Consider the following 26319-nt stretch of genomic DNA (forward strand, 5'->3'; position numbering starts at 1 on the left):
CCTCAAGTGATAGTGTTCTAACCAAGTCTCTTTGGAAAGTCATGGGGATCGTTGCTGAGTGCTGTTAAGGGCTAGGAGTGCTTTAGTTAGAAACAGGATGAACTTTGTCAGAAACATTCGGGGCATCAAAATGTGATCACCCATCGGAAAGGGCAGCTATTGTGTAAAATCAACAAACCTGGCCTGAGGAAGACAGGGAGATTGGATAAAGTGTGGAGTCACTCTCACAACAAATGTATATCATGCCTTCTACCATGAGTACCACTCTGGCTTGTAATCACTGTTGCTCACTAACTTTGTACTGCCCTGTCCTACTCTCCTCCTCACCACTGAAAAGCTCTGAGTCTGAATGCCTTTAACAGTTAAAGTAGTATTCAACAGATGTATAAGTATCCTTTATGGACAGATGCATTTAGGACTTGGAAATATCCTCATGCCCCATCTCAAAGACCTCTTATAACCTTTTGTTCTTATGCAGTCAAACTCTACTCACCTACCTCATTCCGAATTCCTACTGAGGACATGGAAATGTTGCATGGCATAGGAGAGCAGGACTTTGCCTACAGAGCATGCACAAGTCCTATTTTCTTTCTCACTTCAGGGAGAGGGGGAATCCAAACAAAGTCAATCCATTGAGCTGAAGTATTTAAATGGGAGTGTTATCCAGGCAATTTTTTTCCTCGCTACCTGTCACCTAACCTGCCCCACATTGGGTGCCAAGGGTTGGCCTACCTGATCTTGCATGTGGTGTAATGCACACTGTTGTGGGTAGTATATGTGGTCCAATTGCCTTACAGTAGATAGAATCAGACCTGCTTCAAGGTCCATCCATTTGTGGTTGTCCAGCGAGAAGCCTTGTGCTACTGGCAAACAGTGAACTGAAAACATAAAAACATTTAGAAACCAAATGTCAGGACATTGGCAAACTGATGCCTATTATTAGTATCTATTGTTTGTATTATTGTAATGCCTCCGGACCCCATTGTGCTAGATGCTGTACAAACACAGAACTAAAAGATGGTCCCTGATCTAAAGAGCTTACAGCCTAAGTCTAAGACAAGATCTAGCAGATGGATAAAGATGGGGGAGTGCAAGGATACAATGAGCCAGTACTGGTCAGCATAATCAACAGTGGTCTCAGCATACCAGCTGCCTAACCACTGTCCAGGTTTTGTAGGCATGTGACAAAGGAGAGATTTAAGGAGGAATTTGAAGGAGGGCAGTGAAGAGGCTTTGCAAATATTTATGGGGAGATCTTCTCAAGCAGGAGGGGCAGAATGGGAAGTGTCTAGTCAACCTGTAGAACTCACTGCTGCAGGGCAGTTTTGAGTATGTCAGGCAAGCAGGATTTATGATAAGGGTAATCAAATCTCATGCTTCAGAGTGTATCCTGTGCTCTAGAAAGATGAGAGAAGTTTTTCTTTCTCACCCAAAGAGTATTACAAAATGGTTTAAAACCTTCCTGACACACCATCTGTTGGTCCATGCCTGGGAAGGAATCTGGTTTAGATCAACCAAGGGTCTGATCTGTCAGTGCAGTTTCTGTGAAGATTCCCTGTTCGTTCAAATGCTGTAGGCCTTTTGGGTTTGATTTATGAGTTGGCATCTCAATGCTACACATGTGCTTAGTTCTCTGTGCATGTGACTCTGCTATACATAGCAATTGATTGTTATATGTGGTCTCTTTTTGAGATCTGTCCAATGCCATTAGAAAGACATGTTCTCACTGTCTTTGAGAAAACAGTTTTATTGTATTGGGGGAGGGAATGTACATTTAAAAGTGAAACATCATTGAAATATGGTCTCCAGTGCTGACGACTCAAACATTTTAAAATAAAATATAAAGCCGATTTTAAAATGTAGCTCTGTTGCACTAAACCAGAATGACCTCTACATTTCAAAGAGAGCAGTGTATCACTTGTCAATGTTTCTCATTCTCATGACTTCAGATTGCAGTTCTTCATTGCAAGCATGGCTTTGTGAAGCACGGCAGACTGCGTAGCCGTGTCTACCTTTTGCATCCGATGAAGTGAGCTGTAGCTCATGAAAGCTTATCCTCAAATAAATGGGTTAGTCTCGAAGGTGCCACAAGTCCTCCTTTTCTTTTTGCGCATACAGACTAACATGGCTGCTACTGTGAAACCTGCCTTTTGTAAGTGATGGTACAGCTCATGAGAGATGTGGTCTAAGTGTTTGTGACTTGCAAGTCCTCCATAAAACTGAATATCTTGAGTGCGACTGCAAGAGGTCTGGAGGTGGGAGCAGGTGTAGCTAAGGGTATGTCTACACTACGAAATTAGGTCGAATTTATAGAAGTCGTTTTTTTTGAAATCGGTTTTATATATTCGAGTGTGTGTGTCCCCACAGAAAATGCTCTAAGTGCATTAAGTGCATTAACTCGGCGGAGCGCTTCCACAGTACCGAGGCAAGCGTCGACTTCTGGAGCGTTGCACTGTGGGTAGCTATCCCACAGTTCCCGCAGTCTCCGCTGCCCATTGGAATTCTGGGTTGATATCCCAATGCCTGATGGGGCTAAAACATTGTCGCGGGTGGTTCTGGGTACATATCGTCAGGCCCCCGTTCCCACCCTCCCTCCCCCCGTGAAAGCAAGGGCAGACAATCATTTCGCGCCTTTTTTCCTGAGTTACCTGTGCAGACGCCATACCACGGCAAGCATGGAGCCCGCTCAGGTAACCGTCACCCTATGTCTCCTGGATGCTGGCAGACGCGGTACGGCATTGCTACACAGTAGCAGCAACCCATTGCCTTCTGGCAGCAGACGGTGCAATACGACTGGTAGTCGTCCTCGTCGTGTCCGAGGTGCTCCTGGCCACGTCGGCTGGGAGCGCCTGGGCAGACATGGGCGCAGGGACTAAATTTGGAGTGACTTGACCAGGTCATTCTCTTTAGTCCTGCAGTCCTATTGAACCGTCTTATGGTGAGCGGGCAGGCGATACGGACTGCTAGCAGTCGTACTGTACCATCTTCTACCAGGCAGGCAAGAGATGAGGATTGCTAGCAGTCGTATTGTACCATCTTATGCCAGGCAGGCAAGAGATGAAGATGGCTAGCAGTCGTACTGTACCATCTTCTGCCAAGCAGCCATGAGATGTGGATGGCATGCAGTCCTTCTGCACCGTCTGCTGCCAGCCAAAGATGTAAAGGATAGATGGAGTGGGTCAGAACAAGAAATAGACCAGATTTGTTTTGTACTCATTTTCCTCCTCCCCTGTCTAGATCACACTGCAGTCAGTCACAGAGAAGGCGCAGCGAGGTTAATCTAGCCATGTATCAATCAGAGGCCAGGCTAACCTCCTTGTTCCAATAACAACGATAACTTTGGTGCACCATTTCTTATTGGAACCCTCCGTGCAGTCCTGCCTGAAATACTCCTTGATGTACAGGCACACCCTTTGTTGATTTTAGCTCCCTGAAGCCAACCCTGTAAGCCGTGTCGTCAGTCGCCCCTCCCTCCGTCAGAGCAACGGCAGACAATCGTTCCGCGCCTTTTTTCTGTGCGGACGCCATACCAAGGCAAGCATGGAGGCCGCTGAGCTCATTTTGGCAATTAGGAGCACATCAACCACCACACGCATTATCCAGCAGTATATGCAGCACCAGAACCTGGCAACGCGATACCGGGCGAGGAGGCGACGTCAGCGCGGTCCCGTGAGTGATCAGGACATGGACACAGATTTCTCTGAAAGCATGGGCCCTGCCAATGCATGCATCATGGTGCTAATGGGGCAGGTTCATGCTGTGGAACGCCGATTCTGGGCTCGGGAAACAAGCACAGACTGGTGGGACCGCATAGTGCTGCAGGTCTGGGACGATTCCCAGTGGCTGCGAAACTTTCGCATGCGTAAGGGCACTTTCATGGAACTTTGTGACTTGCTTTCCCCTGCCCTGAAGCGCATGAATACCAGGATGAGAGCAGCCCTCACAGTTGAGAAGCAAGTGGCGATAGCCCTGTGGAAGCTTGCAACGCCAGACAGCTACCGGTCAGTTGGGAATCAATTTGGAGTGGGCAAATCTACTGTGGGGGCTGCTGTGATGCAAGTAGCTCACGCAATCAAAGATCTGCTGATATCAAGGGTAGTGACCCTGGGAAATGTTCAGGTCATAGTGGATGGCTTTGCTGCAATGGGATTCCCTAACTGTGGTGGGGCTATAGACGGAACCCATATCCCTATCTTGGCACCGGAGCACCAAGCCGCCGAGTACATAAACCGCAAAGGGTACTTTTCGATAGTGCTGCAAGCTCTGGTGGATCACAAGGGACGTTTCACCAACATCAACGTGGGATGGCCGGGAAAGGTGCATGACGCTCGCATCTTCAGGAACTCTGGTCTGTTTCAAAAGCTGCAGGAAGGGACTTTATTCCCAGACCAGAAAATAACTGTTGGGGATGTTGAAATGCCTATATGTATCCTTGGGGACCCAGCCTACCCCTTAATGCCATGGCTCATGAAGCCGTACACAGGCAGCCTGGACAGTGGTCAGGAGCTGTTCAACTACAGGCTGAGCAAGTGCAGAATGGTGGTAGAATGTGCATTTGGACGTTTAAAGGCGCGCTGGCGCAGTTTACTGACTCGCTTAGACCTCAGCGAAACCAATATTCCCACTGTTATTACTGCTTGCTGTGTGCTCCACAATATCTGTGAGAGTAAGGGGGAGATGTTTATGGCGGGGTGGGAGGCTGAGGCAAATCGCCTAGCTGCTGGTTACGCGCAGCCAGACACCAGGGCAGTTAGAAGAGCACAGGAGGGCGCGGTACGCATCAGAGAAGCTTTGAAAACCAGTTTCATGACTGGCCAGGCTACGCTGTGAAAGTTCTGTTTGTTTCTCCTTGATGAAACCCCCCGCCCCTTGGTTCACTCTACTTCCCTGTAAGCTAACCACCCTCCCCTCCTCCCTTTAATCACCGCTTGCAGAGGCAATAAAGTCATTGCTGCTTCACAGTCATGCATTCGTTATTCATTCATCACACAAATAGGGAGATGACTACCAAGGTATCCCAGGAGGGGTGGTGGAGGAGGGAAGGAAAATGCCACACAGCACTTTAAGCACAGCACTTTAAAAGTTTACAACTTTAAAATTTATTGAATGACAGCCTTCTTTTTTTTTGGGCAATCCTCTGTGGTGGAGTGGCTGGTTGGCCGGAGGCCCCCCCACCGCGTTCTTGGGCGTCTGGGTGTGGAGGCTATGGAACTTGGGGAGGAGGTCGGTTGGTTACAGAGGGGCAGCAGTGGCAGTCTGTGCTCCAGCTGCCTTTGCTGCAGCTCAACCATACACTGGAGCATTCTGGTTTGGTCCTGCAGCAGCCTCAGCATTGAATCCTACCTCCTCTCATCACGCTGCCGCCACATTTGAGCTTCAGCCCTGTCTTCAGCCCGCCACTTACTCTCTTCAGCCCTCCACCTCTCCTCCCGGTCATTTTGTGCTTTCCTGCACTCTGACATTATTTGCCTCCACGCATTCGTCTGTGCTCTGTCAGTGTGGGAGGACAGCATGAGCTCGGAGAACATTTCATCGCGAGTGCGTTTTTTTTTCTTTCTAAGCTTCACTAGCCTCTGGGAAGGAGAAGATCCTGTGATCATTGAAACACATGCAGCTGGTGGAGAAAAAAAAAGGGACAGCGGTATTTAAAAAGACACATTTTATAAAACAGTCGCTACACTCTTTCAGGGTAAACCTTGCTGTTAACATTACATACATAGCACATGTGCTTTCGTTACAAGGTCGCATTTTGCCTCCTCCCACCGCGTGACTACCCCCTCAACCTTCCCCCCTCCCTGTGGCTAACAGCGGCGAACATTTCTGTTCAGCCACAGGCAAACAGCCCAGCAGGAATGGGCTATACTGAGTGTCCCTGAAGAAAAGCACCCTATTTCAACCAGGTGACCATGAATTATATCTCACTCTCCTGAGGATAACACAGAGAGATAAAGAACGGATTTTGGTTGAATGCCAGCAAACATACACTGCAATGCTTTGTTCTACAGTGATTCCCGAGTATGTGTTACTGGCCTGGAGTGATAAAGTGTCCTACCATGAAGGACGAAATAAGGCTGCCCTCCCCAGAAACCTTTTGCAAAGGCTTTAGGACTACATCTAGGAGAACCGCAAATGCCAGGGCAAAGTAATCCTTTCACATGCTTGCTTTTAAACCATGTATAGCATTTTAAAAGGTACACTCACCAGAGGTCCCTTCTCCGCCTGCTGGGTCCAGGAGGCAGCCTTGGGTGGTTTCGGGGGGTACTGGCTCCAGGTCTAGGGTGAGAAACAGTTCCTGGCTGTCGGGAAAACCGGTTTCTCCGCTTGCTTGCTGTGAGCTATCTACAACCTCCTCCTCATCATCATCTTCTTCGTCCCCAAAACCTGCTTCCGTATTGCCTCCATCTCCATTGAAGGAGTCAAACAACACGGCTGGGGTAGTGGTGGCTGAACCCCCTAAAATGGCATGCAGCTCATCATAGAAGCGGCATGTTTGGGGCTCTGACCCAGAGCGGCTGTTCGCCTCTCTGGTTTTCTGGTAGGCTTGCCTCAGCTCCTTCAGTTTCACGCGGCACTGCTTCGGGTCCCTGTTATGGCCTCTGTCCTTCATGCCCTGGGAGATTTTCACAAAGGTTTTGGCATTTCGAAAACTGGAACGGAGTTCTGATAGCACGGATTCCTCTCCCCAAACAGCGATCAGATCCCGTACCTCCTGTTCGGTCCATGCTGGAGCTCTTTTGCGATTCTGGGACTCCATCATGGTCACCTGTGCTGATGAGCTCTGCATGGTCACCTGCAGCTTGCCACGCTGGCCAAACAGGAAATGAGATTCAAAAGTTCGCGGTTCTTTTCCTGTCTACCTGGCCAGTGCATCTGAGTTGAGAGTGCTGTCCAGAGCGGTCAGAATGGAGCACTCTGGGATAGCTCCCGGAGGCCAATACCATCGAATTGTGTCCACAGTACCCCAAATTCGAGCTGGGAACGTCGATTTAAGCGCTAATCCACTTGTCAGGGGTGGAGTAAGGAAATCGATTTTAAGAGCCCTTTAAGTCGAAATAAAGGGCTTCACTGTGTGGACGGGTGCAGGTTTAAATCGATTTAACGTTGCTAAATTCGACCTAAAGTCCTAGTGTAGACCAGGGCTAGGAAACAGTGATTTAATTGGAAATTTGAATGGCCACAGAGATCAAATGGCCATTATATGCATTATGTAAAAGGGATTTTTTTAAAGAGAGGTCGTTCTTCTGGGGCCTAATTTAGTTTTAAAGATGAATATCAGATCCCAAAAATACAGAGGTGGTGAGAGAGAAATGGAAGGAACTGCCCCTTGTCCCATTTTAGCAGCCTGATCAGCTGTCTGCCATCTATTTCTCAGAATGCCAAACCAGAGATAACTTCCCAGCACCTAAAATATGACCTATATAGTGCATATTTTGTTTCCTGTATTTCATCGTCAGATTCCTTGTGTTGTGCTCAGAATTGCTGCTGATAACCACGTAAAACACATTTTCCCCCTGAGGTCACATGCACAGGATGCGTCTGGCTCTTTTTTATTTGTAAGGATTATCGTGAGCTTTACTTTGCTCAATGCCAGCAAAGAGCCTTGAAAGAGTCCTTTGAATTAGACAAAAGTCTCTGAAAATTTAGAACAACTCCCGCCCCAACATTTGAGATGGAGGAGATGTATGTGATCTCTGCAAATAAACAGCTGCCTCATCCTTCTGTTTGTAGCTTTTATATTAGTGCCATCTGCATTGATTGGTCGGGGGGGGGGATTGCTTCAAAAATGTGGCAATGTACATGGGTTGATAGTTACCCCTCTGAATCCCTCCCTGTTCCTTTGTAGATGGGACCATTTCTCATGGTGGGTTGTTGCTTTGGGGCATACTGTCAGGGGCCACTGCATTACAGTCCCATGTGTTGGGAGATAGATTCTGTCCCCTCTCACCAAAATCTGCAGGGTTCCCCCCTCACACACACACTGAATTGTTTTACAGAAGGGTGGAGGTGAGTTTCATCCCATAATCATACAGAATGTTGTTAAGAACCTGGATTCTATAATGAAGGAAGGTCCTGTACTGACTTTGAAAGAGGGAGTGCGTGTTGCATCCTGAAGTGAAATCCTGGCCCTGTTGAAGTCAAATAGGAGATAACCCATTGATATCAATAGAGCCTGGATTTTACCCCTGGGTTTTTCTAAGTCCTGCATAGCCTGTGACTTGTACTTAAAATAAAATAAAAGCAAAGTTAAATCCTCATGGTTGTCTCCTAACTTCAGACACACTCGCTGTCTTGTGAAACTGGTTTATGCACATGTGCATAGCCGAATGCAGCCCTTGGTGATACAAGAGCCAGCATGTCTGAGGGCTGGGCTGAGTACTTCATTGGCTTCTGACCCCCAGCCCCCTTCTGACCCAGCACCTCTCCTGTCAGAGCTCCTGGGTTCTGTTCCCACCTCTGTCTCTCTGTGCCTTCAAGTTCCCCATTGATAAAAGTCTATGGCCCTAGTCTCTGTTGTACTGTGGCCCCTTTATGATGGCTCTTCACGAGAGGCATTAGCTAAGAACTGGTGTCGCCATATCTAGGAAAAAGAAAAGGAGTACTTGTGGCACCTTAGAGACTAACAAATTTATTTGAGCATAAGCTTTCGTGAGCTACCGAATGCATCTGATGAAGTGAGCTGTAGCTCACGAAAGCTTATGCTCAAATAAATTGGTTAGTCTCTAAGGTGCCACAAATCCTCCTTTTCTTTTTATGGATACAGACTAACACGGCTGCTACTCTGAAACCTGCCATATCTAGGCTCTTCCAAACAGGGACTACATGATGGAGGTGCTTTTTCTTTTTTTAGTGAAGTTTTTAGCTTGGTTGTAGAGAAAAGCTTGAAAATGGAACCCAGAAGGCACAGAAAAAGACCCCCACATACATTATTTTTTTTAATCTCATGGGTTTGTTGTTGTTTTGTTTTTTGCAGGGATGGCCGGGGGGCAGGCACTGTCTCCTGACTGTTGAATGCTTGAAACTGCTAACACTTACAAAACCCTGTTGGTAATAATCAGGAGATGGTGCATGGCAGAAGCATTGGTTTTGTGTGCAAGCCACTTATTTATTTGTTTATTCATTAGTACATTAGAGCCTGTACATCATGAAACTTAATGTCTGTAAAGTGTTTTGAGCTCCTCGGGTGAAAGGGGTATATTTATGCCAAGTCTGGCTTTTAATCATTATTATTGTTTACTATGTATCATTCCTTAAAGGCAGTTTGACTTCCACTCGAACAAGATCTCCCATTAAACTGTTCCTGTCAAAATATTTTTTTAAACCCTTTTATTTACCCATCAACAAGCCACACAGTTGCTTAAGAAACCATTTTTTCTGCTTAGTGAGGAAATACCTCCAAAACTGTATTAACAGGGTCACCTGGATACCTGTAAACGAGGTCCAGGATCAGCAGTGGTCATTAACAAGATGCTATTTGGCCAGTGGTAGTCTAAAGACTGAACGAGCTAGCACATTGCTGGCTGCACTGCCCTCAGTATTATGGAAATCCTGTAGTGACTGTTAAACCTATCACTACCATAGGCAAATATAAGCAAAGAGAAGCATCTTAACAGGGTCTGGACTTAGCTTTTCCATTTACAAAATAATCACTCCAACTCTAGGAACTTCATTACTAGCAGAATTCTGATCTCCGTTGCCCTAATCCAGATTAGCGCTACTGATTTTGGTGGAGTTACTTCAGATTTATGCTGGTGTACCGGATCAGAATCTGGCTCCGTTTTTTTTGTCACTGACCTTTAGACCAATCAGTTCTTTTAATCGAGTGTCTCTCCTTCAGTGCAGATGGTTGTTGTAAAAGAAAGACTCTGTAGTTCTGTAACGCGCATTAATGCTAAAGTCTGCTCCTAATCTGCAGCTCATCTTTAAACCTACAACTGCTGGAGCTCCCTTTGTGCAAGATATATCCTATGCAAGGAGTTAACTGCATATGCAACTTTCAGCAAGATTATAAACCCTCCTGTAATGCTGGTGGCTCCTTAAGAGTTCTCCTCCTCCACTCCCACTCTGCTGCTGCTGCTGTTCTGAAAGCACATTATATAGATCTGTTTCTATCTGGTTGAAGCCACTGAGTTACTTAATCAGATTGACCTGATTTACTCTTATCAATTTCTTTAATGAGGTGCGGAGGTCGGCTTTTAGCCATTACTCTTATTAAAAAGTTTATTTTGGGAAAATCTTTGTGCCAGATGGAACCTGCATGAGCCACTCAGCTTGCTGGATGGCTGATCCTTATTAATTAGTAAAGAAGTCAAGAAAAAATAAAACTGCAGCCAGTCAGAAATGAGCTTCTCTATAAAGGTACATTACAGGAGGCTCAGAATAGAGATCAAGAGGTGTTAGGTGCCTAAATACCTTTTGACCATCTGGGTGCATTTGACCTGCAGGAATGGAGTGTGTTCAGCTGCTCCATGGTGTTCCATGGAATTGATCCTGCGGAAGAGGTGGAATGTCAAGGGTGGGGAGATGTATGTTCTAATCTAGATAAACACTGGAATGCGTTACCTAGGGAGGTGGTGGAATCTCCTTCCTTAGATATTTTTAAGGTCAGGCTTGACAAAGCACTGGCTGGGATGATTTAGTTGGGGATTGGTCCTGCTTTAAGCAGGGGGTTGGACTAGATGACCTCCTGAGGTCCCTTCCAACCCTGATATTCTGTGATTCTATGAACTGTTTTCTGGTGGTAGTCTATTATATTGGCAAAGTGTCTGTCAAGTCCCACTCGAGAGGTAGATCTTCTAGAAGACAACAACCAACTACTACCACTAGTTAGTGGAGTTACTCCTTCAGGATCAGTATAGGGGTTGAGGTCTGTACTGCAGTGCTGAATATCTCAACATTGCCATTGAGCCAAGTGGTAGGAGAGATCATTACAGAAGCACATAGATTCTGATCTGTTACACTGATGTGAATTCACAGTAACTCCATTACAGCCAATGGATTTACTCCAGATTTACATTGGTGTAAATGAAATCAGAATCTGGATCCTGATGTCTATTTAGGACCCTGTCTTTATGCAGAAATAAGGGAAGACTATGTCTTTAAAATCTGTTCTATCAGCAAGCTATAGTTCTGACTCTCTCAGTTACACCTGTCTCCATCAGACAGACCTGTGTAGCACCTTCTCCCAAAGCAGAGGATTTCATTGCTGGACAGATGCAGGGGGGTGTTTTTGCCTTTCTCTTTCTCTGCTTCATATATCATTGCTAAAGGCAGGATACTAGCCAAGGTGAAGTGTGGGTTTGTTCATTTAGTGTGATGGAAATAAAGTCCATTCAATGGAATGTTGTCACAGAATAAATGTCTCCTGCTCTGAAAAATAAAACTTCTCTGGGTCTGTCACTACCACTTCAGCCATCCAGCAGATGTGATGACAGTGTGTTCATCTGGTAGAAGAGTGGGGAGGAACCCCTAAGATGACTCTTGCACAATAGATGCCTTGTATATAACAAGTCAGATTTTAAGGAGGGGGGGAGGGCGGGAAGAGGAATGCATGGCCCAGTGGTCAGTACTAACAGTTCTGTTGCATGGGGGAGTGGGGAAGAAGGGGGCTGGATATGGGGAGCATGCAATCCACTCCTCCTGCATACAGCATGGCCATCTGTGGGGGCATCCTGCATCCAGCCTCGGATGAGCGAGAGAGAGAAAATGGCCCAAGATCTACAACAGAGTGGGTCAAACTTCTCAAGCCCTCATTCCTCACGTGGGTGGGTGGGGGGGCATTTGTGGGCTACAGGTTACTATTATCTGGGTTTCATGGCCCTGATTCAGCATGGTGCTTAAGCACATGCTTAACTCTAAGCATGTGAGTAGCCCAATTCAGCGGGACTACCTATCTCCTTAAAGTTAGACATGTGCTTAAGCATGTTGCTAAATTGGACCAATATGCATAAAGTAACTGGATGCTTTTCAGGGTGGGAAGCAAGTGGTCTGTGGTCAGGATTCTCACATGTGATCTTGGATGCCTCTGATGCTGAGGGCCCAACCTAAGACACCTTACAGAGGCTTGATTTTCAGAAAGTGCAAGTGGACTCACAAAACCAACCAACTCCTTTCAGTCTTCCAGTTGGGCACCCCAACATTGAAGTCCCTAAAGTCACTGTTCTCTTCTGAAAACAATAGCCTTAACATTTAAATACTGAAAACATAGAGCTGTTTAAAGGGCCATATGGGCACTAGTATATCTGATTTGCAGACAATAATATTTAGCTGTGTCAAAATATCTGCATGTAGACTTTCTAAACTAACTAACAGTTGATACAGTCCAGACAGAGGGTAATGGAACTGTTCTTTTTGAGGGTATATCGGCCAGACAAGCCAAATCCTGCATTCCTTTGTTTAATTCTGGAAAACCACTCATTTCGGTCAAGGGGAAATTGGAGTGACGGTAGATTTTACCTCTTTCCTTTCATTTTCCTTTGTATGTAATATAATACCTTTTATTTTTGCCTGATATTTTATTAAAGGCACATCTGTAACTAATAACAGTTTGATATATATATATAAAAAGAACTAGCTTTGATAGAAATTATATTTGAATGTTACTTAAATAATGAATGGGGATGCCATATTTATTAAAATTTGAACAAAACCTGTATACCTCTTTTGATGGATGTGGCCAACAGCCATTAAAATACAGTGAGAATTCTTGTTCAGAGATTCACAATGACTGAAAATAAAACTTTTGAGTGTTTGCTGCTAAGTATGCTGCATTTACAAAAAGGATTCATTCAGTAGCTAGGATAGATGACTGTTGCTGAGGAGTCGGAGAAAAATGACTACAATTCACTTTTTTCTGATCCTTTGTCTTATATTTAAGGGTTTCATTTATCACTTGAGGGGTGTGGGTGTTTATCATTTGTTATAATTAAAAGAAAATCAGCTCATAAAATCTAAGGAGGGTGGTTTAGAATTTGGGGCCAGACCCTCTGGTGAATTGACCTAGCTCCATTGATTTACATCCACTTGAGGGTGTTTTTACACCAGTCTGATTTACACTCACTGAGGGACTGACCCCTTTTATTATTATTTTTTAATGTTTTTTGGAGCTCCTCTGTCTCTCTCCTTAGACCGACACTGAGGAAAAGGCATACTGTTACAAAACACGTTCACTAACATGACATAATAAAAGACTTAGCACCCAGGGTGCAAGGGGCAACTCTTTCCTAAGAACATGTCAGCTGACTGAAGTTAATCTTGGGGTCTCAGCTGGGATTAGCCATGACCAGCTAACATGACTCTGGGTTTACTCACAACCAACTCGCACATTTTTAAACATGACTGTTTTTGTTTACTCCAAGGGCAAAATCATGTATACCGTTATGTCCCCGATGCATTTCTCCAGCCAGGCAAGGCCTCAGTCGCTTCTCATGACCCTGTCAACCTTTAAGTAGCATGGCTCCATAATGGTTTAAACAATTTTTTTCCCAGCCAACAAAACCCAGAGTTTAGTGATGGAAATTACCTATTGGGTCATCTAGTCTATTCCCCAGCCCATCTTTACATATTTACTAGTTATAAAATTGCCAGGGAATGTTTACAGACTGTTTTCTCTCTAGCAGCCTCTGCCTGGAGCCTCCAGTATTTAGATAACTGGCGTATGAATGTTGTGGTTGTCTCTAACAAGTTTTTCCCAGCACCTTGAAGTGAGGAGAAAATAGTACTGTATAACCGTCTTATTAGCATGTAGTGGAGAAAATTACTTTGCTTAGACAGTAGTGAGTAGAAAACGTATTAACTGTATGTTCTTGTACCTTATACCTATCAAAGCTAATACTATATCTCTACTATTTGTAGAGGGAGGGTGGTACATTGGATAAGACACTGGCATGAAATTCAGGAGATTTATGGATTCTACTCACTGCTTTGCTCCATGACCTTAAACGTTTTAGATAGCACCTGCTATACTATACTTAACACAGTCTCTTACTATGTGTTTGTACAGAACCTAGCACAATGGGGCTCAGAGATAGGTCAAGGCTTCTAGGTGCTACTGTAATACAAACAATAATCTGATCTTTGTCAGATGTGCATTACAGCAATGGAATCTAAGGAGACAGATACCCAGCTGGGGTAAATCACTGTAGCTTCACTGAAGTCTAAGGGTCTGGCATGCAGTTTCTACTCAGTTTTTCATACATTTTGGAGAGAGGATACAGTCTGTCTCCTTGACAGCATTTTCCCCATTCCCCATGTATAATTCTGATTTGGCAATGGAAGCTTCAAGTCGCATGTCCTTTTGTGCATTAATCAGGATAAAGTGCCTAATTATTTCCCTGATTAAATTTTGTGATTAAGTGTTCTATAATTGTCTGCAGGGTTTAGGCTTTTGACTATTACTCATAATTGAGTTGGTGGATCATCTTGTCAGGGTTCAGGTAGTGTGGAGTTGATTCAGTCTTTCTTATGTGGAAATGGTTCACATCAATACGTGTGTTTAAACTCCACAGAATGTTAGGTTCCTTTTTTTTTTTTTGCTGAGGGAAGTCTAAAAATTTACCAGGAACAGGGTTGCACAGCTATCTAGGTGAAGAAGGTTGATAAGAAGATGACCTCCTGAGGTCCCTTCCAACCCTGATATTCTATGATCATAGTTAGGTTGATGTAAGCAGCCTTGCATGGACTTAACTATGTAGTGTAAACCAGACCTAACTGCTGGTGGGGAAGGATAGCTCGGTGGTTTGAGCATTGGCCTGCTAATCTCAGGGTTGTGAGTTCAATCCTTGAGGGGGCCATTTGGGATCTGGGGCAAAAATCGGGGATTGGTCCTGCTTTAAGCAGGGGGTTGGACTAGATGACCTCCTGAAGTCCCTTCCAACCCTGATGTTCTATTATTCTAAGGGCGTGTGTGTGTTTTTTGTGGGTGCACGCATGTGTGTCCGTCTGCATGTGTTGTATATTATTTCTTTGTTTTTGGAATTCCTAGAGAGGAGGAAGTAGCTTGAAGGTCTGGAAGTTGTTCAATTTAGAGGAATGTATATATTCCACAAATCCTAATCCAAACCACAGGAAAACACACAGAATAGGAGAGTGGAGATTCACTTCCCTGACTGGGAAGCTACAGAATGTTTAGAGCCAGGGAAGGAACAATTTTAGAGGGAATTGAGTTGAATTGCTTATCTTTTCCTGCCCTCTCCAAACAAATCACTGATACATTTTAAACCATTTTCCTTCACTATGTGAATGAATAGTGCTAAATTACAACCAAATGCTCATTCAAACAAAAACGGGGTGGTCTACAAGTCAAGTTTTGTTTGGGGAGGCTTGTGTTGATTGGACCTGATGACAAGAACATCCAGTGGTGAATGTGTAAGGATGAAATCTACTAAAATAAAGAGCATATGGCAATGCAACCTGACAGGCTAAATCCTAAAGGGCAGTTGACATGAAGCCAATAGGTGCTCTTGTTTTGAATAACTGCTGTGCGACATGAAATCAAACTGCCAGGCCAAATACTTAACACTAAGCACTGGCACGTTTGCTCTCTCTGGTGGGCATCGATAGGCAAACGGTGCAGTACCACTTTAGTATGTGCAGTGGCTTTCGCACAAACTGTTTACTTTCCAGAATTAAATAATCCAGGATAAAGATTGGTCAAGAAAGTTGCTTTGCCTTCTTGTATTTAAATGCTGCTTCCTAGACAGTTCAATAGGAAGCCATGGGAGAGGATGGGCTCTTTCAAAGCAGTTATGGACAGAAATTCACCTCTGATGTAAGAGTGTACAAAACAATTGAAGCAAATGGAGTTTTGCCCGCTTATACCAGCAGTGACCATTTCCGTCATCTCAAATGGATGATTGAGACTGATGACTACTAGGAATTGGGCATCCAAGTCCCATAGGTGGCTTTAATGCATGATCAAAGCAGAACAAGGCACTGTCATAAATATAAAGGGAAGGGTAAGCACCTTTAAAATCCCTCCTGGCCAGAGGAAAAACCCTTTCACCTGTAAAGGGTTAAGAAGCTAGGATAATCTCGCTGGCACCTGACCAAAATGACCAATGAGGAGACCAGATACTTTCAAAGCTGGAGAGGGGGAGAAACAAAGGCTCTCTCTGTCTGTGTGATGCTTTTGCTGGGAACAGAAAAGGAATGGAGTCTTAGAACTTAGTAAGTAATCTAGCTAGATATGCGTTAGATTCTGTTTTGTTTAAATGGCTGATAAAATAAGTTGTGCTGAATGGAATGTATATTCCTGTTTTTGTGTCTTTCTGTAACTTAAGTTTTTGCCTAGAGGGATTCTCTATGTTTTGAATCTGATTGCCCTGTAAGGTATTTACCATCCTGATTTTACAGAGGTGATTCTTTTACTTTTTTTCTTCAATTAAAATTCTTTTAAGAAACTGAATGCTTTTTCATTGTTCTTAAGATCCAAGGGTTTGGGTCTGTGTTCACGTATGCAAATTGGTGGCGATTTTTATCAAGCCTTCTCCAGGAAAGGGGGTGTAGGGTTTGGGGAGGATTTTTGGAGTAAAGACGTTTCCAAGCGGGCTCTTTCCCTGTTATATTTGTTAGACGCTTGGTGGTGGCAGCAATAAAGTCCAGGGACAAAAGGTAAAATAATTTGTACCTTGGGGAAGTTTTAACCTAATCTGGTAAAAATAAGCTTAGGGGGTTTTCATGCAGGTCCCCACATCTGTACCCTAGAGTTCAGAGTAGGGAAGGAACCTTGACAGACACTATGAGGCATTTTAAGTGACTGTTTACCCTAACTTCCCTGCACAAAAATACACTGTTGTAGTGTGGCAATGTGCTATTGTCATCTTCCCTTTTTCAAAGGTCTCTAGAATATACTGTGTCTTCCAAGCATTTGACAGCTGGAACCAATCTGGGGTAAAAGCCTCACATATATGATTTCACTGCCAGGAAACATCTGCGGAGAGGAAGATTGAGTTTTCTGGTTTGAGCATGTGACCGTAGCTAGAATAGCTTTTGGGGTACATTTTTAATCAATAACATGAGCTAGGAAATTTCCTTTTGGCATGCCAAAAGAGGACACTCCTTTTCAAAACTGCTCCAGTGCTAGTGAGGATTTGTGATTGGTCATTTTAATAAGTAACAATGTAAGCAGGGTCTGAATGAACTCTCCCCTGACAGCTAGTTCAGGAGGGGGAGAGACTTCAGGAGCAAACTGTATTTATATGAACGTACCTACTCTTCTAGGTATCTAGCAGACAGGAGTTGTGTAGCTCCAAGTGATCAGCTTTGGCTGGTGTTGGGTTACAAATCACTTTACCAGGTAAACTGCTCCAAAGCCATGAGGGAGATCCTAGACGGGCCCTCGCCCTACTGCACAATCCCATCTGAGCATCTCTACAGCTACTTCAAGGATGTATTCGACCGCATAGCCCAGAATGACACGCAGCGCCCAGAGTGCCTCCGCTCCCTGCCCCGTGTCGACGAAGCAGGTGTCCTGGAAACTGACTTTACGCCCAAGGAAGTGATGGCCAGACTCTCAAAAACAAAAAACACAGCTCCTGGGAAAGACGGCATCCCCTACAGCCTCCTGAAAAAGCGAGATCCCGGCTGCCTGGTCCTCGCCATGCTCTTCAATCAGTGCAAGCGATTGTGCCGGACTCCCAGCTCCTGGAAGAAGGCCATGACAGTACTGGTGTATAAGAAGGGTGAGCGGGATGACCCCAGCAACTGGAGGCCCATCTCCCTCTGCTCCACAATGTACAAGCTCTATGCCAGCTGCCTGGCGTCGAGGATCACAGAGTGGTCGGTGAGCGGGGGAGCCATCAGCTCCACCCAGAAAGGCTTCATGTCCTGCGAGGGCTGCTATGAACACAACTTTGTCCTCCAAACCACCATCGAAATGGCCAGAAGGGCACGGAGGCAGTGCACGGTAGCATGGCTCGACCTGGCTAACGCCTTTGTGTCCATGCCCCACCACCACATCTTTGCCACGCTCCAGGAGTTTGGGATGCCAGAGAACTTCCTCCGTGTGATCCGAGAGGTGTACGAGGGATGCAGCATCACCATTCGCTCAGTCGAAGGGGAGACCACCAAGATCTCGATCAGGAGCTGAGTTAAGCAGCGCTGTCCCCTCAGCCCCATCATCTTTAACCTCACCATAGAGCCGTTGCTGCGAGCGATCTCCAGTGGCGCCGATGGCTTCAACCTCCATGGTGAAAGGGTGAGCGTCCTGACTTATGCAGATGACCTGGTCCTGACCGCGGATGACCCAGAGAACCTCCAACATATGCTAGATGTAACCAGTCGAGCTGCCTATTGGATGGGGCTCCGCTTCAATGCAAAGAAGTGTGCATCTCTCCACATCGACTGCAGCAAAAGGGACTCGGTGCAGACGACAGGGTTCCAGATCCAGGGCGAGCCCGTCATCCCACTGGCAGAGGGGCAGGCATACTGGCACCTCAGCAGGTTTCTGTGTCCGGCAGACACCCGAGGACACCATCCAGGAGATCTTGCAGGATGCCGCCAAGATCGATGCCTCCGTGCTAGCACCGTGGCAGAAGATAAACGCCCTGAACACCTTCCTGATCCCCCGCATCTCGTTCGTCCTAAGGGGATCCGCCGTGGCGAAGGTACCCCTCAACAAGGCAGACAAGATCGTCCGGCAGCTGGTGAAGAAGTGGCTGTTCCTTCCCCAGAGAGCCAGCAATGAGCTGGTCTATATCACCCACAGGCATGGCGGTGCCAATGTCCCCTGCATGGGTGACCTGTGTGACATCGCAGTGATCACCCACGCCTTCCACCTGCTGACGTGTCCTGACACCATGGTAAGGAACATCGCAGCAAACGCCCTCCATGACACAACAAAAGAAGCGGATCGGCAGAGCCCCCTCCAACCAAGACACCGCCAGCTTCCTGAGCGGTTCTCTGGATGGCGAATTCGGACGGGACGGGCACGACATCGCTTCACTGTGGTCCCGCGCCCGCAATGCCACGCGTCGCCTGGGGAAGCGCATCGGCTGCCGCTGGGAGTGGTGCGAGGAGCGCCAAGAGCTGGGAGTCCTGGTGCCTCAGATCAGGTCCGACGACAACACCATCGTCGCCCCGAGCGCCAGGGACATTCTGGAGAGGACCCTGAAGGCGGCCATCCACTCGCTGTACATGGAAACCCTGAAGCATAAACCGGACCAGGGTAAAGCCTTTGAACTGACCAGCAAATGGGATGCCAGCAACCACTTCCTCGCGGGGGGCGGCTTCACCTGTTTCGCCAACTGGCGGTTCATCCACCATGCCCGGCTCAACTGCGTCCCACTCAACGGAGCCGTCCGCCACGGGAACGAAGACAAGCGTTGCAGGAAGTGCGGCTACTCCAACGAGACCCTGCCCCACGTCCTGTGCAGCTGAAAGCCCCACTCCAGAGCCTGGCAGCTGCGCCACAACGCCATCCAGAACCGCCTAGCGAAAGCCATCGCACCGCGCCTGGGGGAGGTTTCCGTGAACTGCGCCATCCCCGGCACTGACAGCCAGTTGCGACCTGATGTGGTAGTCACCGACGAGCCCCAGAAAAAGATCATCCTCGTTGACATCACAATCTCCTTCAAGAACAGGACCCCAGCTTTCCGTGAATCCTGAGCTCGTAAGCTGGAAAAATACGCCCCCCTGGCCGACACCCTGAGAGCGAAGGGCTACGAGGTGCAGATGGATGCCCTGATCGTCGGAGTCCTGGGCGCTTGGGACCCCTGCAACGAGCGTGTGCTGCGGACCTGTGGGATTGGTCGATGCTACGCATGGCTCATGCAGCACCTCATGGTCTCGGACACCATCCGATGGTCCAGGGACATCTACATCGAACACATCACCGGCCACCGACAGTACCAGGAGGTGTGAGCCGGTACGACATCATGCATCAACTATGGGAAAGGGACTGAGAGACTTTTTCCATTGGACCATATGAACTGGAACCATAAACTCACTGAACAATAAATCCCACCAAATGAGGGTAGATCCATCCCCATCATCGTACCCGCTCATTATACTCCACACCTGAACATAGTCATTATATGGACAACATGCCCCCATAGCTCAATGTCTGTACTTTGACCCGTTAAACTTTTACTCCCAATCGGGGAGACTGCAGATTATGTATTCCTTACACCACCCGCTCCTAAACCGAATTTCGCACCCCTTGATAATCTGTACCTTATTCCCTGATAACCAGAAACTTCTATGCTTAAACTGTGTACCGTTTTCTTTTTACTTCATCATTATCTTAATAAAATTATTAAATTTGAATGCAGGGGTAGTGAAATGTTATTGTTATCTTCATTGTATGACTAAAGGGGAGAAGAACTGTGCTGAGCTTGTCCCGACTGAGGGGTCACCCTTAGCTGAAAGGAACTTGCTAAGCAAGGGGCTCAAATGCCAGACACCTCTGAAAGTAAGAGGGGTGGGGACAGCTATCCCGACCAGGAGGTGAGGACTTTCCCTAAGGGTTCCCAGTCTGGTTTAACCTGTTCTTTCCCACTGTTCAAAGAGAGAGCTAAATAGGCTTCATCAGGAGCCTTTTGTTGTGTTAAAGTGCTCAAATGAGACCTGAAATCACTTGTGGTGGGACAGTGTTTATGCCCAGGCTGCAAAGAGCTGAAAATTACTAAGAGACTGATGTGCAGAGGTCACAGCAGAGAGGCAGGCGGCAGCAGAAGGTGACAGTTGGCTGGCGAACAAGCAGCTGGCGAGGCAGTGAGTGGAATAAGTGGCTGGCAGGGTGGCCAGGCAGTGAGGAACTGCAGCCAGCAGAGAGGAACCATGGCTGGTGGGGCGGTGGCAGGCCAAAGCAAGTGCTCGGATGGTGGAACAAGCAAGGTGCCTTCTTCCCTGGGTGGAGGGTGAACAGACACAGATGCACTTCTGAACCCTGGGTCCTCAGTGACCAAGGACAGCTACTGTGAGTGGGGTATGGTGAGGGAGCATAGAGGGACACAGTAAAGGAATTTTTGGTTGTAGAACTCAAGAACGTGAGGCAGAAGACTCTGCCCCACGGACTCTGGGGTGGGTGTCCTGCTCACAGTTTTATGTTTATGAATCCTGCTTGTGGCATTTTCACTAATTAATGTCAGGTGACCTCTCTCCTTTCATTAAAAGTTTCTTTTCTGCACTCAGACTCTGTACTTGCGAGTGGGGAAGTACTGCCTCTCAGAGGGACCTAGGGGTGGTGTGTAATTGTCCCAGGTTACTGGGTGGGGGCTCAAGCTGGTTCTGTGTTGTATTGTTGCAAAGGAACCCCTAGATCAGTGGTCCTCAAACTGTGGATCGGGACCCCATTTTAATGGGGTCGCCAGACTTGCTGGGCCCAGGGCCGAAGCCTGAGGGCTTCAGCCCTGGGTGGCATGGCTCAGGCTACAAGTCCTCTGCCTGGGGCTGAAGCCCTTGGGCTTTGGCCCCCCTCCACAGCCTGGGACGGCAGGGCTCAGGCTTCCCCCCTTCCCACTACCCCTACCCCCACCCCCCCGCCCAGGGCGGCAGGGCTTGGGCAGGCTCAGGCTTCAGTCTCCCCCCTCCTGGGGTAATGTAGTAATTTTTGTTGTCAGAAGGGGGGTCGTGATGCCATGAAGTTTGAGAACCCCTGCCCTAGATATTGAACACGGCCCTGGTTGCTTCTGGCTCCAACTGGCAGAAGGGTTATAATAGCATCTTGATATAAAGACACAATATGCCTTTGAAAAAGGGAAGTTGACAATGCCACATCATAACAATGTAATGGGGTATTTTTGTACAGGGTGGTTAAGGTAAACAGAGTCACTTAAGATGTTTCAGTGCCTTGTTCTGCTGGGATCTTGCATTCCTGCGGCTTTGACTCTCTCTTGCTAGGATTAAGCAGAGCCAGGGAAGGTTAATGTGTTTGGCACTTTATTTGTATACTGTTGTGATGCTAAAAAGACTGAAACATCCCTAAGCACGAAGCAGGGGGATTTTTTGTGTGTGTTCAGTTCATGCTTTAAAACTCCACTCAGAGATAAGAGCCTAGCAGAACCTCCTGCACTCTAAAATCCTGTCGGTATTAGTGTATAATTACATACTGGCTTCTTGTTGGGGGTTTGTTTTTTTTTCATGCCATATTTGATGTGAAGATGAAATGGAGAGAGGCAACATTAAATATTTATTTTTCCTTACACTTGATTGGCAGTGTCTCATAAAAGCATGGGCTAAATGTTTGAACGCTGATTCAGTGTTCAAAAGGCCAGTAACTGGGCTTTTAATGAGGCTTGAACTAAGAAATATAAATACTGGATGACAGGCACTGTGGGGCTGGCTATTTAAACCAGAATGGCAGCCTTCCTTTTCCTTCACAAGGGCAGCACAGTTTGGAAGAGATGCTAGAGAGGGAGCAGAGAGGTCACCTGCCATACTAAGGTTCCTCAGAGCCGCTTAGGCCTTGATAATGCAGTCCTGGCTAGGAGTGTCTGAGCAGTGAATGGGAGGCCAGTCACTGTCTACCATTGGTTCATGTGATCCACTCTGCCCACACCTAACATGAGGATTGGAGACTGTTCAGCTGTGGGTTGGGTGTTGCACAAATGCTGTGGATGGATTAGATGTATGACCTAACCATGCAGTCGGTCCTGATGCTGGGACTGGCATTCTTTGGTTTTTAATTGTTTGTGAACAATACAGGGAGAACATCTTTAATTCAGGGAGAAAATCCCCATACAATTGAGCAAAGTTAAAGCAAACGCTGATCTAGCTAAGGAAATCTAAATGGACTTTTCTTTCTGGAAATAGGGAATAACTGGTGACCTGAACTAACTGAGATGATAAATGACCTGACCAACCAGTGACGTGATCCAGAAATTCCTTTCTTATCTATTCAAATATACTGATATGCCTGTGCCTGCCAACTCCATGATTTGGAACTGGGGTAGTAGAAGGGGCTTGGTTCCAACAATAAAAGAAGCAGATACTTGCTTAATTCTAATAATGACTGAGTGGCATTCCTAATAGTTATTTATCTATTTCCTGACTGTAACAATCAGTTCTAGTGATCATTAATGAATTTCTGTCCTTATACAGAAAACTGCTCTTGAATAGAGAGAGGCTGATATTTTAGGGTACACAGTGATCCATTTCTGATTAATATGGCAATCTGGTAATTGATACTAGATGCTGTTCATTATACCCTTGGAAATATAGGTTCTGATCCAAAGCTCATTGAAGTCAATGGGAGTCGTTCCATTGTCTTTGACTGGCTTTAGATTAGGTCCATCATGCCACATCCTGAGATCATTTGCAAGTCCCCTACCCTGTCCACACTAAAGACCCACTTCTGCCATGCATCTTAATGTAAATCAAGTTAATTTTTATATAAATTGCCTAGATTTCCCCTTCCTCTAATCTGTTTGTCCTTGGATTGTGAGCTGCTTGGAACAAGAGCCATCCGTCTTGAGTGTTTGGAAACTGTCTAACATAGATTGGGCACTACTGTAAATATACAGTAATAGTAATCCTCAAGTCCTTCGTGCATTGAAGAATGGGGAATTTGAGTAAGGACTGAGGGCCCATGGAACTAAATGGAAAGTCCCACTGACTTCAAGCAGACTTGATTTGGACCTGGTGTATAAAGACCTCAGGATTTAGTCCATAGTGAAAAAGAACGGGAAAATCTACATTCACTGTCCAATTGACAAATCCACCCACAGACTCCTAGTGCCAAATTCTGCCCTCAGTTATATTAGTGTAATTGCATTTACGTGAATGGATTTGCATGGCTGTATTTGTTCCAGAATGACCAATGGGGCTCCAGAAGAGGACAGGCATGAAGCACTGCACAGAATTTGGATTAACCCGCACACACAGACTTAGATCTAAAATAAGAGTATTGCACATGCGGAATAGACATCTCCACACGTTTGCAGTGTTGTTGTAGTTGTCTTGGTCCCAGGGTATGAGAGAAACAGGTTGGGTGAGGTACTATCTTTTCTTGCGCCAGCTTCTGGTCTATCTCTGTCATGATCAGATTCACTCTAAAATTTCCTCAAACTGTAGAAGTGTTGATTCAAATAATGCAAGACTTCACAGGCAGAGAGGGGCAGCAGATAATCCTAATGCACTAGCTACAAATGCTCTTGCTTTGAGCTAACACTGGCAAGCCTAGAAACACCCAAACCTGTGCTCCACACAGCCTCCGGGTGCTGCTGTTTGCATAATTAAATGGGCACCCGAATCTTACCTGAGAAGGAAAGCTAGGGCACATCTCTGTGGCTGCCCACTCGTTTTCCCGCACCAGGTGGTTCCCATCCTCCTTATTTTTCTTGATGTCTAATAAATTGATGCTGTGAACAGTTTTACATTGTCTCTCAGGTCTTTGTTGGTCTCGTGCCCGCCCTTCTGCCTTGTATTCCTCCCTCTTCCATGCCACATCCTGCCGGGGTGATGCCTTGGCAGCTGACAGCCTAATGCCATGTCAACAGATTTTTCTTGTTCAGAAGCACGTTTCAAGGCTGCCTAATAACCCAGTGCTCCTGCCACAGTGGTGAAGCATTGACATTTTGAGTGTCTTGCTCGTTACTCCTGCACAAGGCCTTAGGGGACCAGGAAAATCAAGACCTTCAGAGTAATAAACTGTGCACGATCCCTCTCCTTATCCCTCTCACGCTGACACACGTTTGCCAACTGTGTGCTGACTTTTCAATTTCTATTAAGTCACTGTAACTAGAAGCAAGAGACATAGCATTGCTCTCTTTATAGACCTGGGGCTGCTAACCCAGCTTCTCCTAGCCAGTTATATTGGAGGTAGCCCATAGTTTCTTCCATTTACTCCTGAGCCTGCCTGTCTCTTATTATTATTATTATTATTTATTACTATTAATGTTATTATTTTATTTGTATTATCATAGCACTGCTTCTGCGTAGAAGGATGAGTTCTTACATTAAGCCAGAATGGGCGGCAAAACCAACCACCAGTTTATAAAAACGCTGGAATATTTGTGTGTGTACGTACGCCCTAAGTGGTTGTTTTATTGTACTTACACATTCACAGGCACTACACACAAACGGCAGTACCCTCCTTTTTTGCTTCCTATATGCATCATGCTGTTACAGCCTCTCCAGTTTAGTTTAGGGCTATAAATCCCCTGTGTTGTGATAGCAAGTATAACATTGATTTATAATTAAAGGCAGAGACCTTACACAGTGATACCAAGTATTGGGTCTTTTTAAAGAAATAAGAAATGTTGGTTTGCTTTTGTTTTTTATTACTGCCATGGCAACACAATGCAGTTGCAAACGCTCATGTTGTAAAGAGAGGTGGAGGAGAAGGCTTTACAGCTGAGGTAGCAACAGAGCTACGAAGAGAAGCACAAGGTCCTTTTGTCTACAGGATTCTCTGTAGATCAACCTTTTTGTAATACTGTTTGCAAAACTCTTTGTGGGAGTGTAAACGAAATACATGCAACAAAACGTCAAGTGCAGTTTATTTCGCCAGCCTAAACACGCAGCCTGCCGGTGAACACCATGCCTTCAAGTGCACAAAGCTCGCGCGGGACAGGGAAGCACTTGCATGGGAGCTTTCCAGGGAACCCCTCGCTGTTGTAGAAAGGGTGCCAAGGTGCCACTCAACTCTTTGAACCAATGCCCTAGCACAGCCTTAGAGGCCACTGCGCTGCTGGGTGTGCTGCCTCTCAGATGAGTTTTGTGACCACCTGCACTAGTCATGTGAGCGTATTCCATACGCTGATGTTATCCCGGGTGTCCTGGCCACGTTGTGGAATTCCATGTCACCTTCCTAACTTCTGCCTCTGGCTGTAACTGAATACAGCATTCTACGCTTGCTGCGGTTCACTCCTGTACCACAGTGTTTCAGCAACCCCTCGTTTGTCAGAGGGATTAACCACAACATCCTCCCTCACGGGGAGTGTTAGGAGGCTACATATAAGGTCTGCAAGAGCTTTGAGAGTCTTGGAGGACCCCCTTTGAGTGTGTTGGCCAAAATGACTTGCCCATGAGTCATGGCTCCAGCCAGGAACATATACCAGATCTCAGGACTTCTGGTCTTTTTTTCTTTAACCACAGGAGAGAGTCCAGCGGAGGGCAATGAAAATGATGAGGGGGCTGGGGCACATGACTTACAAGGAAAGGCTGAGGGAACTGGGGTTATTTAGTCTGCAGAAGAGAAGAGTGAGAGGGGATTTGATAGCAGCCTTCAACTACCTGAAGGGGGGGTTCCAAAGTGGATGGAGCTCAGCTGTCCTCAATGATGGCAGATGACAGAACAAGAAGCAATGGTCTCAAGTTGCAGTGGGGGAGGTTTAGGTTGGATATTAGAAAACACTATTTCACTAGGCGAGTGGTGAAGCA

General features: G+C 46.2%; 2 protein-coding genes across 4 annotated transcripts in view; one reads left to right on the forward strand and one right to left on the reverse strand.

Moving 5' to 3' along the window:
* ST3GAL1 (ST3 beta-galactoside alpha-2,3-sialyltransferase 1) overlaps positions 1–26319 on the forward strand; it is a 132289-nt gene that overhangs the window by 33309 nt on the left and 72661 nt on the right. The window lies entirely within an intron of this gene.
* Positions 4844–7064, reverse strand: LOC140905840 (uncharacterized). Its single transcript, XM_073329336.2, has 2 exons — positions 6202–7064; positions 4844–5614 (listed from the first exon to the last, which is right to left on the reverse strand). The coding sequence occupies exons 1-2, from the start codon at positions 6782–6784 to the stop codon at positions 5340–5342; spliced, it is 858 nt and encodes a 285-aa protein (XP_073185437.2). The 5' UTR covers positions 6785–7064; the 3' UTR covers positions 4844–5339.

The sequence above is a fragment of the Lepidochelys kempii genome, chromosome 2 (genome assembly GCF_965140285.1).
Source record: "Lepidochelys kempii isolate rLepKem1 chromosome 2, rLepKem1.hap1, whole genome shotgun sequence".
In the NCBI taxonomy this organism is placed as follows: Eukaryota; Metazoa; Chordata; order Testudines; family Cheloniidae; genus Lepidochelys; species Lepidochelys kempii.